At 41.3% G+C, this 12893-nt stretch overlaps 1 protein-coding gene across 1 annotated transcript in view; it reads right to left on the bottom strand.

The window, feature by feature from the left end:
• The window catches only part of ptch1 (patched 1), a 48380-nt gene extending 40379 nt beyond the window's left edge, over positions 1-8001 (bottom strand). The window contains 2 exon segments of the mRNA XM_031585505.1: positions 5882-6074; positions 7235-8001. Coding sequence (XP_031441365.1) covers positions 5882-6074; positions 7235-7402 — 361 coding nt within the window. The 5' untranslated portion in view covers positions 7403-8001.
• Positions 8002-12893: the final 4892 nt, after the last annotated feature.

Below are 12893 nucleotides of genomic sequence, written 5' to 3'. Positions count from 1 at the left end.
GGCCAAACATTCAGACTAGATCTAGTCCACGGTCTCATTTCCAATCAAATCACATACTCATGACATCATCCATAATTAGCAAAAACCAGTGTCACAGGGGCTCTGGCAGCCTAAGAATCCAAGCTGCACTATGGAGCTGTGCGCACACACAGAGACACAGACACACACACACACAGAGACACAGACACACACACACACACACACACACAAGGACACACACACGGTGACCCTGTCTGCTCCAGAAAGGCACACATCTGAAATGCCTCCAGCTCTCAGGACCCCAGGAGAAGATAAGGAGCGATCTGAATCTGACAGGGGGCTACACAAAGTGAGAGAGAGAGATGTAGTGAAGAGAAAGTGAGAGAGAGAGAGAGAATGAGAAAGAAATAGTGAGAGGGAGAGAGAGAGAGAGAGAGAGAGAGAGAGAGAGAGAGAGAGAGAGAGGCCCTGACCCGCAGCTGTAGCACAATGGCCCCACGCAGCCCTACTGACCCCTGACACAAATTTTACACCACAGCTGCCATTTACTCCCCTCCCATTACCATATGTATGGGCCACTCTCCTCTAATTATGCTAATCACCTGTCCGGAGCAGCGCACGGAAAAATGGGTGTATTTAGCAGTCCACTGCCTACAAATGCAGCTTTACCGCAATCCAGAGATGTACATTCAGAGCCAAGTGAATGGCCAGATTTTTCCACATTGCTGGTTTCATTCAAGGCTCCTTTCCCCCTTAAAAATAACTATTCAAATGAACTGTGTGTGTGTGTGGGGGGGGGGGGGGGGGGGGTGGTGTGCGCGTGTTTGTGAGAGAGAGGCAAAAAGAGAAAGAGAGAGAGATGGATAGTGTGTGTGTGTGTGTGTGTGTGGGTGTGAGTCTGAGAGAAAGATAAAAAGAGAGAAAAAGTATGTGTGCACCCATGTCCAGCAAAGTAAGATATCAGTTGCTGCAGACGTTTGCACTTTTTCACGTTTATGCTTATTCCTACCTAAATCTCGCATGCAAAATGGTTTTCTACTTTTCTACACCTAACTGAGTACACATGCATGATAAAAAGTACTGAGCTTAGATCAGACCACCAACATTTTTCATGTCAATGTTGACACCCATGCCACTTGTTGCCAGCTGCCTCATGTTACTAGCGTCTTAGCCCATTTCTAATGGTATATAGGTGTGCATAACAGTCATTATTACCAAACACAAACACAGTCACTGCACCCACTATTTGACTGTTTATACACTGAAAACTTGCTTGTGATAAATGAATTGTTTGGAGAGACACAATTAAAGTGTGATTATGTCAGCATGTTGTTGTTACTTCAAGGTAGGTCTCTCATTGTGCCATACCAAAACAACAACACATTTTCCTAACATCCTGTGTCTTTGTTTTTTTTCCGCTTGCAGAAGATCAAGGTTTCACCCAAGCAGACAAACAATGCCCCGCTGGAACCATTACCATTTTATTGATGCACAGTTCTCAGGTATTTGCAGAACTACATTGGAACTGACACAGTTTTGTTCATTATTTATTCAGTGTTGCCTTTTGTGTTGGAGAAAAAAATATTTAAATACTTAACGCATATGTTTTATGTTTGTTTATAATAATAATAATAATAATAAAAAAAAAACATTCACAAATCAGTAACACCATATTAGCAATCAACTTTGGAAAGAAACCGACCTTCAAATTGGCTGTTCATTCTATTAAATATTTTTCTAATACAAACAAACTATGTTATATTAAATATTTTCCTATAACAGCCTTACTCACTGACTCCTATTCACCTAATGTGGCGTGTGACAATGAGGGGACATTTCCATCAACCATTGTCTGGGCTTAATTAGTGACAATTGATTTGATCACAGCAGATATCTGGGGATGTGAAATGTGATGATTGTTATAACACGTGTCATCAAAGAAGGCCCCACAGACCTCTTGCTGTGAGACGATTTAAATGCAGTTTAAAGAGGTTGGTGCTCTCAAAAGTAACTTCTGCCTCTAAACTCCTGCTTCTCCATATGGGATCATGTACTAAATGAAATCAAAACTTTACCATAGGATCAACTTTGCAGCAGACTATATTCTCTCCAATAGGAAGAGAACAATGTACACACAAATATTGTTACATGGTAAAAGTATAAATGTTTATATCTACTCTGCAGCTTATGTGTGTCTCACAAAAACAGACCCCACATGCAGAGGGAGCTGAAGTCATAAAGGAGAAAAACGTTTTGTACCACTTGACGGTCTGAAAAAACTTTTATTACTTGACCATTTTTTTCCACCAAAGTGGACCACATAATAGAAGTTGCTGTTGGCTGCAACATTCTTCATCCTGCATCTTAATTTCTCTGTTCTCCACCAGTCTTAATTCACTGCCAGCGCCCCAATCCAAAAGAAACTGGCGCTCTAACCAAAACACAAATAACACCACAGCCACTATGCTCCTCTGGTCGGCCTCCCTCCCCCTCTCGCGCTCTCATTTGCCTCCCGCCCGCCCGTCCTCCCTTCCTCCCTTCCTCCCTTCCTCCCTCACCACTTCAGCAGAGGGGGAGAAGAGGGGGGAGTGAGGGAAGGAGGGAGGGAGGGAGGGAGGGAGGGGAAGGGCCAGACCACCCAGCTCTGATGGCAAGGCCCACTGTTTACATTGCTGTGCCTCACTCTGTATACATCTGGCATCCTAGGGTTGGACTCCCAAGTGTGGATGGGAAGGGGGTTGTGTGTGGGGGGGGGGGGAGTATGGCAGGGGGGAGGGGCAAAAAGGGGTTTGTGCAAAGAGACCTTTTCGGAGAAAAAAAAACGAGGGGAGGGGGGGGGGAGAAAAAGAGGGAGAGTGGGAGGCCAGGAGCGGGTGCAGGGGTAGGTGAGCGAGTGAATCTCTCACAGACGGTTTTTTTGTGCGTGTGCTCTGGTTTTCAAATAAACACCGGCAGCCGAAGGTATGCAGAACATAAACACAGGAGACTTGGAGACTTATCAGAACGCCAGTAGTGAATGGGAAATGCTCCATTTGTCCTGTTCTGCAGAAGAGGCGTCAGGCTATCAACAAGTTTCCACAACTTAACTCAGACGTTTTTACTCGGTAGAAAAAAAAGACTACAAAAGTTTCACTGTTTTTCTCTGTTTCACTGTTTTCCTCAGTCTTGGTGCTGATGTGGAAAATGTGAATAAAAAAAAAAAAAAGCTCTAAGACAGCATAGATCAACAGACACCCCAAACACGGTTCACCATACAGTGATGGCACACACAACTGAACACAGAACTGAAAAGCTATGGCATGCCAGACTCCGTCTCAAACCTTGACACTCTGGGAAGATGCCTGCCTCTCGAGAGATCCACTTTTTTCCAATCATCTGTACTGAAGCTTTCCCATACACATCAAAACAGGGATAATTCAATCAAATCCCACAATCCCCGCCACAGAATGAGGAGGCCACATCCTTAACCACTTTTCCCCACATTAAAGAGTTGGTTTAAACATGCTGAGCTGATTAAAACTCTTCCTACCATTTCCAAGAAAGTGAGACTTTCATCCATCTCTGTCAAACTAATATTATTCAAATTACGTAAATAAAGGACTGAGCCCATCTTTAAATGCTTGGGCTCAACACAAAAGGACCTTGCTTTTGAGGAAACTGTCATTTGATATCTTAAAAAGTTCGACATCTATTTACCTCTGACTTAGTAATGGGCATTGCAAGTTACCACCAGGCCTGATCCGAACGTCTAATATGTGCTCATCAACGCTAAGACTACTGAGCAAACTAGACATGTTAAAAACTCCAAGGGCCAGGTGGTGTTTATGTAAAAAACAAACAATATAAGTGCAAACTTCTGATGAAATGGCACTGCCCTCTGCTGGTTACATTAAGGGATTTCTTATCTAGTTCTATCAATAAAAACATTATAACATTCAGTCTACGCTTGCCTTGCTCTTATGTCTCATCAGTCTCCCCCCAGAAAGCCACAAGGCTGCAACTCCTCACTCGACACAGAGGTCGTGCCATGAGTATCGTATGAGGTTTTAAATGGAGGAGCTTAGGCAAGATGACCTGCAGTCCAGAGGGACACTGCCCCGGGGCCCCAGGACCCCCTACTGACCTCCCTCCACCTTTGTGGAATAGGGGACGGGACAGTGAACTCTGATATTTCATGATTTCTGAGGGGGGGTGGGGGGTCCCACTCCAGACCAGCTGAGGGGAAAGGCCTACAGGAAGGCAAATGTTTACGCGAAACTGTTTTAATTAAATTCAGGCAGTGCTTGTATTTTCTTTAAAAATGGCGTGCTGAAAGAGGAAAAAAAGTTCAGCCTAACTCATGTAAGACGACACTGAATTTAACCCATGTACCAGACAGAGACAGCACAGAATTGTCTCCTGCTAGGAACGACTGGCTGTCGAAACGGATGACCAGAACAACCACAGCACATATCTGTGAAATGAAATCTCTGTGGCGGTTCTCAGAATGGTTCCTGATGTGGGTTGTTATTCAAAATGTCTCTTTCAAACAAATACCACAGATTATGGGGTAGAATAAAACTACATCAGTAAAAAAAAAAAAAAAATCCAAATTCATCTTTGATGCCTAAGATGCCCAATCTCCTTATGACTTTAATCAAATCAGTCTTTGGTCAACATGGGTGTTTCTGACCATTCAGGCATTGCAAAGGGGATGAGAACAACTTCCCTATTACCAAACGTCCCTTGCATTAAATGTAAGCTTGCAGCTTTCCATACGCTGTAAATACACCACCTGCTGTAGTCCAATCACAGAATTGTCTAAACTGCCATGATTGAATTGCTGCAGGTAGTGTGGTTATCATCTGGGAGGCATCTCCATCTATTACTGAGAGGATGATTAAATGATGTCCATTCAGTTTTCCCACCATTCAAGCCCAGGCATTCATAACAGCAATATGAGGATTACTGTAATCCCTTTAAATTGAGGAGGAATGCCATGTAACAGGGACCCCTCACACATACACCCTTCAGAGCCAGATGCAAGCTTCCAATGACTTTAAGTAAAACTGACCTTGAGTGAGCTAGAGAACAGACTTTACTAAATGTCTTTCATGACGTCTCAAATGAAGAGTTATTGTATCTGATGCTTCAAGCAAACGTTTATACATTAAATAGCATACTTGGTTGCATGACCCCACAACTCGTTTTATAAATGTAATAACATATAGTCGAACTGGAACTTTGATCACATTTTAAATAAATCATATGTTACTCCTTAGTCATGTCTACACCAGGTCCGTAGGCGTTCTCAATGTTAACTGCTGGAATGTGGATCACAGGCGAAAACTCAGGTCGCCCCTCCCCCATTCAAAAACTTAAACTATTCCGATTCAAACATTTATACACCAAATGTCGTTGGAATACTTCTAAGTTGATTTAGTGTTAAAATATGACTAGTTAAAATAACATGCTTGGCGTTCTGCATTGTGTGTTCTTCCCCTTTAAACCCCAAGACATCTTTTTGGAAAGTTGAAAGCCGTCCAAAACAGGACCACACACAGCCTCTGAGCAACGCGGATCAAATTCAACTGCTGGAGGCAAATACACACTCGCACACACTCACAAAATGGCGGCTTTGACAAAATTTCAGCCCTCAAACTTTCTTTTGATTTGCTAATTACAGTCACATAAATATTTGGTTAAAAGTATCCAAACTGATTTGTGCACCTACGAATTAAATGGCAAGTTTTCGTGCAGCAAACAACAGATTGAAATGAACTGTTTTCACGTTTGATCTGGACTTTTGCCAGGACCCTTTACAATAAACAATTCCACTGGCTGGCACGGAAGACCCCCCACCCAACCCTGTAAATACTTAATGAATTAAACAGCGAACAAAATAATAGAAAGTGATTCTTACCTTCTACCCAAAGTTTCTCCACATTGGTTTCTAGATTAGCTGCCCTCAAGCCAACAGCGAAAGCTCCAAATATTAAGAGGCCGACAACTAAAAACTTTCCACAGTTCTGTTGTATGTAACACCCCAGTTTAAACAAAAGTCTCTGAAACTTTGCTCTCAGCCACAGCGGTGCTTTTCTTCCAGTCGCCTTCCCCTGCGACGAAACAAGAAAATCCGAACATTAGACTTGTTACTGTTAAAAAACGGGTACTGTTAACAATGTGTTAGCCTACTTAATTAGGCATTTGTCTGTTCACTGTTATAACTGTGTTATTACTGACAGTGGAAGATACTTTAGGTTATACAGTTAGCCTACAGCCACTAAACAGTAGATGCAGTGTGTTGGTGGTTAATCTGACCAATCCTCTTCAAAGTTTTTAACTGTTAGACAGACAGACCTATATTTTGAGAAACATCTGACTGACTCTAATTAGCAATATTAGTGTGTGTTTGGTGCACCATGGGATGTTCTTCCCGACAGCTATTTCCCTGCATCGCATAAAGTAAACTACTGGACGGCTTGGGTGGACAAGGACACTTTGTGTCTAACTTCTGCAGAAATAATGGGATGAGGCAATGTATCGTTTTCAATGTGGCAAATGTTTAGTGAGTGTTACACTAGCACACTGTTGTCAGCATTAACATTTCAGTGCAACAAATGAAATTATTAACTCAGAACGCCAATGTAGCGAGTCGTATCAAACCATGGTGCACGTGGGTTACACAGCTACACCACCTCTCAGATGCATTGCCATAGCGTCAAGGGACGCTGAATGATGAGAATTGGGAACTGGAGCAGCCATCACGGAGGGAGTTACGACAATATTTGTGAACGGAAGAGGGCAGCCACATGGATTTTTGCTTCAGCTGTGAGGGAAGAAAACTTGCCCACTCCCGATTCAAATTACTATCACACATTTCTGAGACGTTTTAGGGGTTTGAAGTTTCTCGACGTCTACCACGAGGGAATTTAGTCGGCTACTATAGACTGTTCCTCACTGAGAAGACATAAAATCATACGCCTCTTCAGTCCTCGGATGTCACTAATGTCCAGATCTCTTTTCGCTTAAGATGCTACAACTAAACAAGCAGCTATGGGTAATGCAATGATTACTTTCAAACAGTAACGAGTGAACATACAACTGAGAAACGTCTTATCTGTCTTTACTGTGCCACATGTAAACTTCACTCTCTCGACACCCCATGCGTCCCTCTGTAGCTATCCCGTTACCTAGCGACTTGATAAAGGTTGGTCAATTTGACTGTCTATCTGCAACTTAAGGGCTGCACATCAACAGGTATAGGGAAAAGCACCTGGGATATTTGCTCCAACGCAAAAGCTGCATCACAGTAACTCGGTCGTTGCAAATATTCCAAATCCAATGCAGTTGTATGGTAGATCCCCCTATTTCTTCGTGTTAACCTCGGCCGATCGGGGTCCCTGTTTTCCTGCTCAGAGGAGACATTAACAGCCGAGGCCATGTTGCAGAACCTGCGCTTTGCTGTTTGTTAACCACGTTATTATATTGCCCAGCAAGCGTTTTTGGATATCCAAAGGAAACAAAGTTTCTCTCTTGGTGATCTCAGATCCACAAAGTACTTCATACTCCTGTTTGGGACGGCGAGTCAGAGTCTGCGCCTTCCATTCCAACATTTCGCGATCCGGAGGTCTCCAACTATTCCCACGTTCACAGTTTTTCTAAAAGCTGCTGATATCAAAACACAAAGCGGAGATGGTGCTTTCCATAAATACAATGGCAATGTCGATGGCTCGGTGGTTGTAGCATTCTGAGCGCTCTTCCTCAGGCCGCGGGACACGGCGATCTCTGGGATTCAATAGATGAGAAAAAAGAACACTCTCCATTCGGGGACGGAGGAGGAGGGGTAAGGTAAAAAAGAATCGAAAGCCCGCCTCCAGGGCTGTCAGATGGCCGGACTTTCTTGGATCTGATTGGTTCCAGAAGGGCAAAAATTACTCAGCAAACACGACTATTATTAGCTGCTTAGCAACAGCTCACCAAAGTAGAGAGACCACCCAAGTGGAGAACTCTCGTGTGTTCATCTCAAACTTCAGGGGAGCCTTAAAGCTACCTCGGCCCTATCCGCCTCTGCTAGGAAGTCGGCATACAGTTGAGGTTCTCAGAATGGTTTTGGGGCGTCGTTTTTGTTGTTGAACAGAGTGAAACACCTGAAAACAAAAAGCCTCGTGGTCTAGAGGGGCTTTTTTTCGTTGCAGCTGTTTGGCGTTTCCATCTTTAAAAATAATAGTGTCCACTGGCCTCAAGTTTCAGCGAGCCCAGAGGAGGTCCGAACTTCCACTCCCAAGCCACACAACATGGACGAGAACGTAAATGAGGAACTAAAGAAAATTCATGAAGCAAACTAGGCAATGAACGAGACCAGGTCGACTTGAAGAATTAGCCCAATGCAAAAAAGATAGACCTTACTACCATCAGGACAACACTGTAACGTCGACTATTAACCTAATATTATAAAGATTGGACTGTTGAAATTAAGTAACTTATATTATTCTTAATAACAATAAAGAACAAGAACCGTCATATCTAACCACATGTTTACATTATTATTATTTATTTATTTTATATTCTTTTCTGACTAATTCTGTTAATTTTTAATTTTGGACTGTTCAGCAGTCTTGAAGTTCAACATGTTCCAGCAGCAGGCCAAAGTTAAAATGTTCATATATAACCTTTAATTCATGAGGCTGGAATAATGTTTTTGCTTACCTTTTCCGGGTCACTCAGAGGTGAGCACAGGTGGTGGTTTTCTGTCACTTTGTGGCAACAGGAAATGGGCCTCTTTGCCATATTGGACTTTTCATTGATTGAAAACAAGGAGTGGACCCTATCTGCCCAGTTCAGGGGCCCACCCATGGGGTAAATCCACATCTACATGGGTGCAGTTCACGCAGGTGTAAAATTTCAGGCCTGAAATATTTCCATGTCTCCAAAAAGACCTTAACTTAAAGATGCAACATACGTTGCAGAATTCATATGGTATCTCAGTTGTTTCTTTGTACTGCTGTGTTAAATGCTGTGTTTCACTACGTTTCACTTTGTTGGTACTATGATATTTAGATCCCAAAGACAGCTGCACAGAGTAACGTTAATCTAATACCTTTCTTACCATTTAATTTAGACCGGTTCATAATATTTCACACAATGACACGTCAAAATGAAATTCAAATTTGTTTTCAACAGAAACATGATGAATAGGATGATCGTGATGCAGCCATACAGTCATTCCACGCTGATATCAATGAATATATATCAACTGTCCCAAGAGCCAATGATTAGGAAAAACACCTGGTGATGCACTTGAGTCAACCATAAAGTAACCATTGAATCATACAATTTGTCAAAACTCAAACAAACAAAAATGCTACTTGCAACTTCAGCACACCTTATTTGCCTGTCGGGATCAGTGTGAAACCGTTGTGTAAGTCAGTGTATGGATCTGGTCGTATAGTGCATGCCTGCAAAGACACTCTTAAACATACAATAATGATAATCTTGATTATTTTATCCCATTCCATTTAATCTATAAATGTATTCTTCAGATTTGAAACACATTTGTTTTTTAGTGTGAACTTTATTAACCATGCCATAAAAAGACAATATGAAAGACACTCAAAGGTCTGAGATGGTCTTTTGGTTGCTGCTCCATGTAGCAGTAGAAGTGATAAGAACACAGACAGCAGTAGGGACCATGTTCAGGTAGTGAATGTGTTTTCTGGGAATAAATCAGCTATGGCATACTATTTGAAAAGCACAAAACAATGTTTGGGAGAACTGGACGTGGCTGATGACTCCAAATCCATCCCTGTGGATCGAGTGTTCCTGTACATCAAACTGGTGAAGTGAGTTGCTAACAACACCAAGGTCATGTGTTCGATGCTATCGGAACACACATTCTGATGACAATTTATAATGGCTTTGGAGAAAAGCATTTTTTTAAATGACTACATGTAAGTATTGTTGCTATCGCACAAGCTGTGTCTGTTGTGTAAAGTCTACCTTGCTAGTTTGCCACCGCAGAGAGTCACTTCTTGTCACTTCTAGGTGGTAAGGATGAGTTTCTCATACATCTTTCTCACCTATTTGTTTGTATAAAAATGTGTAGGCTACAGGATTCTTTTGCATGTGTCTCAAGGGCTAACAGTCCAGGGCTCTTACAACTCATTCACTGACTCCCTATTCTTCCCTTTTCAGCCTGTCTTCTCACGTTTACACTTTTCCTTCTGTCCAGGATGTAATCACAAAAAGCAATGCTGTTCCCAGATGATTTCAAAAAATTTGAAGGAAAAAAAAGATCAAATTGTCAAAAATGAATAGTGATATTCTTAAATCACACATGCCTTAATGCCTTCAGAATGATGCCTGGGAGATAAACATGTGTGAAATACATGACTCTAAAAGCAGAAGTAAGGAGTTTTGGTGTAAACCTAGTGAGCCATATACCAAAAAGGCAGGCAAAAAACCTGGCCAACACCACCACAAATGGCACTGCAAAAAGCTTGCTACCATGATAACTGGTGTCTTTTGGCACTATAGATGTGCAGCGTGGCGCTCTCAAAGCATTTATTACATTTTCGCCCTGGAACACAGAACTACAGAGTACATAGCCTGGGAGGCGAGTGAGAATGACAGGTGTGCGTATCTGTCCTTCATATGATTATATACCATCAAAATTAATTTGAAGTTGATAGTTGCCATTGAAAACATACCTCAAAAAGTGGCAACTTGCTGCACACTGTTGCTTTAAGGTCAAAACTAACCATGAAGCATATTTTTGAATAAAGTTGAAAACTATTTGAACAATGTTGTTGGCCAGAGACCTATCGTTAAGAATTGTTAAATTAACAGCTCCACCGTCCAATATACTTTTTTTTAGAATGCACACATTTCAGCTTGTCGCCCTCCAAATAGCCAGGCGACTTTAGGATCCTTAGAATATGGAGCAGGAGTTGGATGGAGTACTTTGATGGTCACGGTTTTGCCTTTTTTAGAGGGGGGAAGTGTCCACTGTCAGTGTTCAAAAAGAGTTTCTTTGTCATTGTGGTAACAAACTAATTTTATCTTCTGAGAAGAAAAAAACAAAAATACAAGTAGTGACTCAAATTGTGGGTGAACTAACCCTGATTATAGAACCACATGAGTCACTCATGTGATAATGTTCAAACAGTTTTAGCAGAGAGGAGCAAAGGCAGCTTAGTTGAATAAACAATTCTGTTTGGGTGATAGAAGGTGTTCAGGTTTTTCTATGATGTCCTATTATTAACTTGGATATACCTTAACCATAATGGCATAGTAGCCATTCATTATATCATTATCAGTGACAAAAACACTGAGATGATCAAACGCTACTCCACATCAATGTACTTGTCAGTGATGACTTCATATTGTCCCATAATATATTTAATACCCATCTTCAATAGCTGGTAAATGGTAGTTACATTGTTTATTGTATTGTAATAAAGACACAGTAAAATAAAATGTATATACAATTTTTTGGGGACAGCTGCTTGTATTGTTTGAGGTATGTTATTTGTGTGAGATCCACTGCAGGTTTTGGTGGAATCCTTACTGCCGATCGATGGAGTGACTATGTAAAATGTACAGAGGACAAATAACAACTGTTTCTTCTCCACCTACTTCAAAATGATATGTGCTGAAAGTTAGGAGGCTAGATGGTTGTAGAACATTTACAATGTTGCAAAACATTTGATACAGAAGAGTTTGCAATTTGTAATATTTGTGTAAACACTCACGAACTGATAGAATCATTAAGAGCTTGTGAATATTGGCTGGATTTGGGCTGCTTTTCTGAAGCAGAATGTGTATGAACAAACTTTCAACTTTAAAAAAAAGAAGAAGTTTTTTCCCCTCTATGTTATTGCTTAGATGATAATCATGTGAAGCCAGTGGTAGAAGCTATGTGTCCTGGTTTGATGCTGTCACTCTCTTTAAAAGAAGTTTGATCTATCTAATATCTAATTTCACTCGGATTAGCTAGATGTTTTACTGAGAGCACAGTGTGTAATGAAATAGCACTTTTAAAGTTTGTATCCATTGCTTTGTCAAGTGTATTTCACAGTTAATTACCCGCTTGTGTCTCCATCCTAAAGGTCAGTGAGAATATATCTCTGGAAAGCCTTTACCCACTGTCTGGATTCTAGTTTCCACATTGTCCATCGTCAGGAATCATTCTTTCCTTGTTACTCCACATCTTTGGCCATAACTTGCAGGATTTCAAAGTGATGTACAGCATCGTCGGCCATGTTTACTCTGTGGCGTAGGTTGTCTTCAATCATGCAGATCTGTTTGACAGTTTAGAGCACAGCCCTCCCTGTGTTTACACTTTCCAATTTCCTTTGTATGGCTTTCATATAATCAGAGGGACATCGGAGAAGGAAAAGCATTCCATAGTAACCAGCCTTAAAGGCGAGTGAGGGAAACGGTTCTTGTGTCTACCATTGTAGAAGGACTATTACCTTCTCTTTGTATCATAGTCTAAAGTGTCTATGAGAATGAACAATCAGAAAAGTTTTGGGTTTGGTTAAACAGTCATTTTGAAAGGCCTTATACTATTACTGTAGCAGCTAACAGCAGGTTCAATTAAGTGCAGGAAGTTTTGCTAATTTGATTCGATTCGAGCTACTAATGATAACTGAAGCCTGCCTCCGTTGATATGCTCAGATCGTAGTTTATGCTCTATTACGTTTGATATAATTGTGTCAGTAACTGACACAGAGGTTTTATAGATTATATCAAGAGCAGTTCAATGAGGTATTTATTGTTTTCTAACATGCAACAATGTTACAATACTTCATGGACTGTTCACACCACAGACCACCGTTCAAATAGGTATTTATTGTTCTGTAAATAAAGAAGATGTAACACGTAACAAAGTAAGAATACTTAATAGACTGGACATACCACAGACCCTTTAC

This window comes from Clupea harengus, chromosome 18, assembly GCF_900700415.2.
Source record: "Clupea harengus chromosome 18, Ch_v2.0.2, whole genome shotgun sequence".
Taxonomy (NCBI): Eukaryota; Metazoa; Chordata; class Actinopteri; order Clupeiformes; family Clupeidae; genus Clupea; species Clupea harengus.
This window is presented reverse-complemented; position numbering and strand designations above follow the sequence as displayed.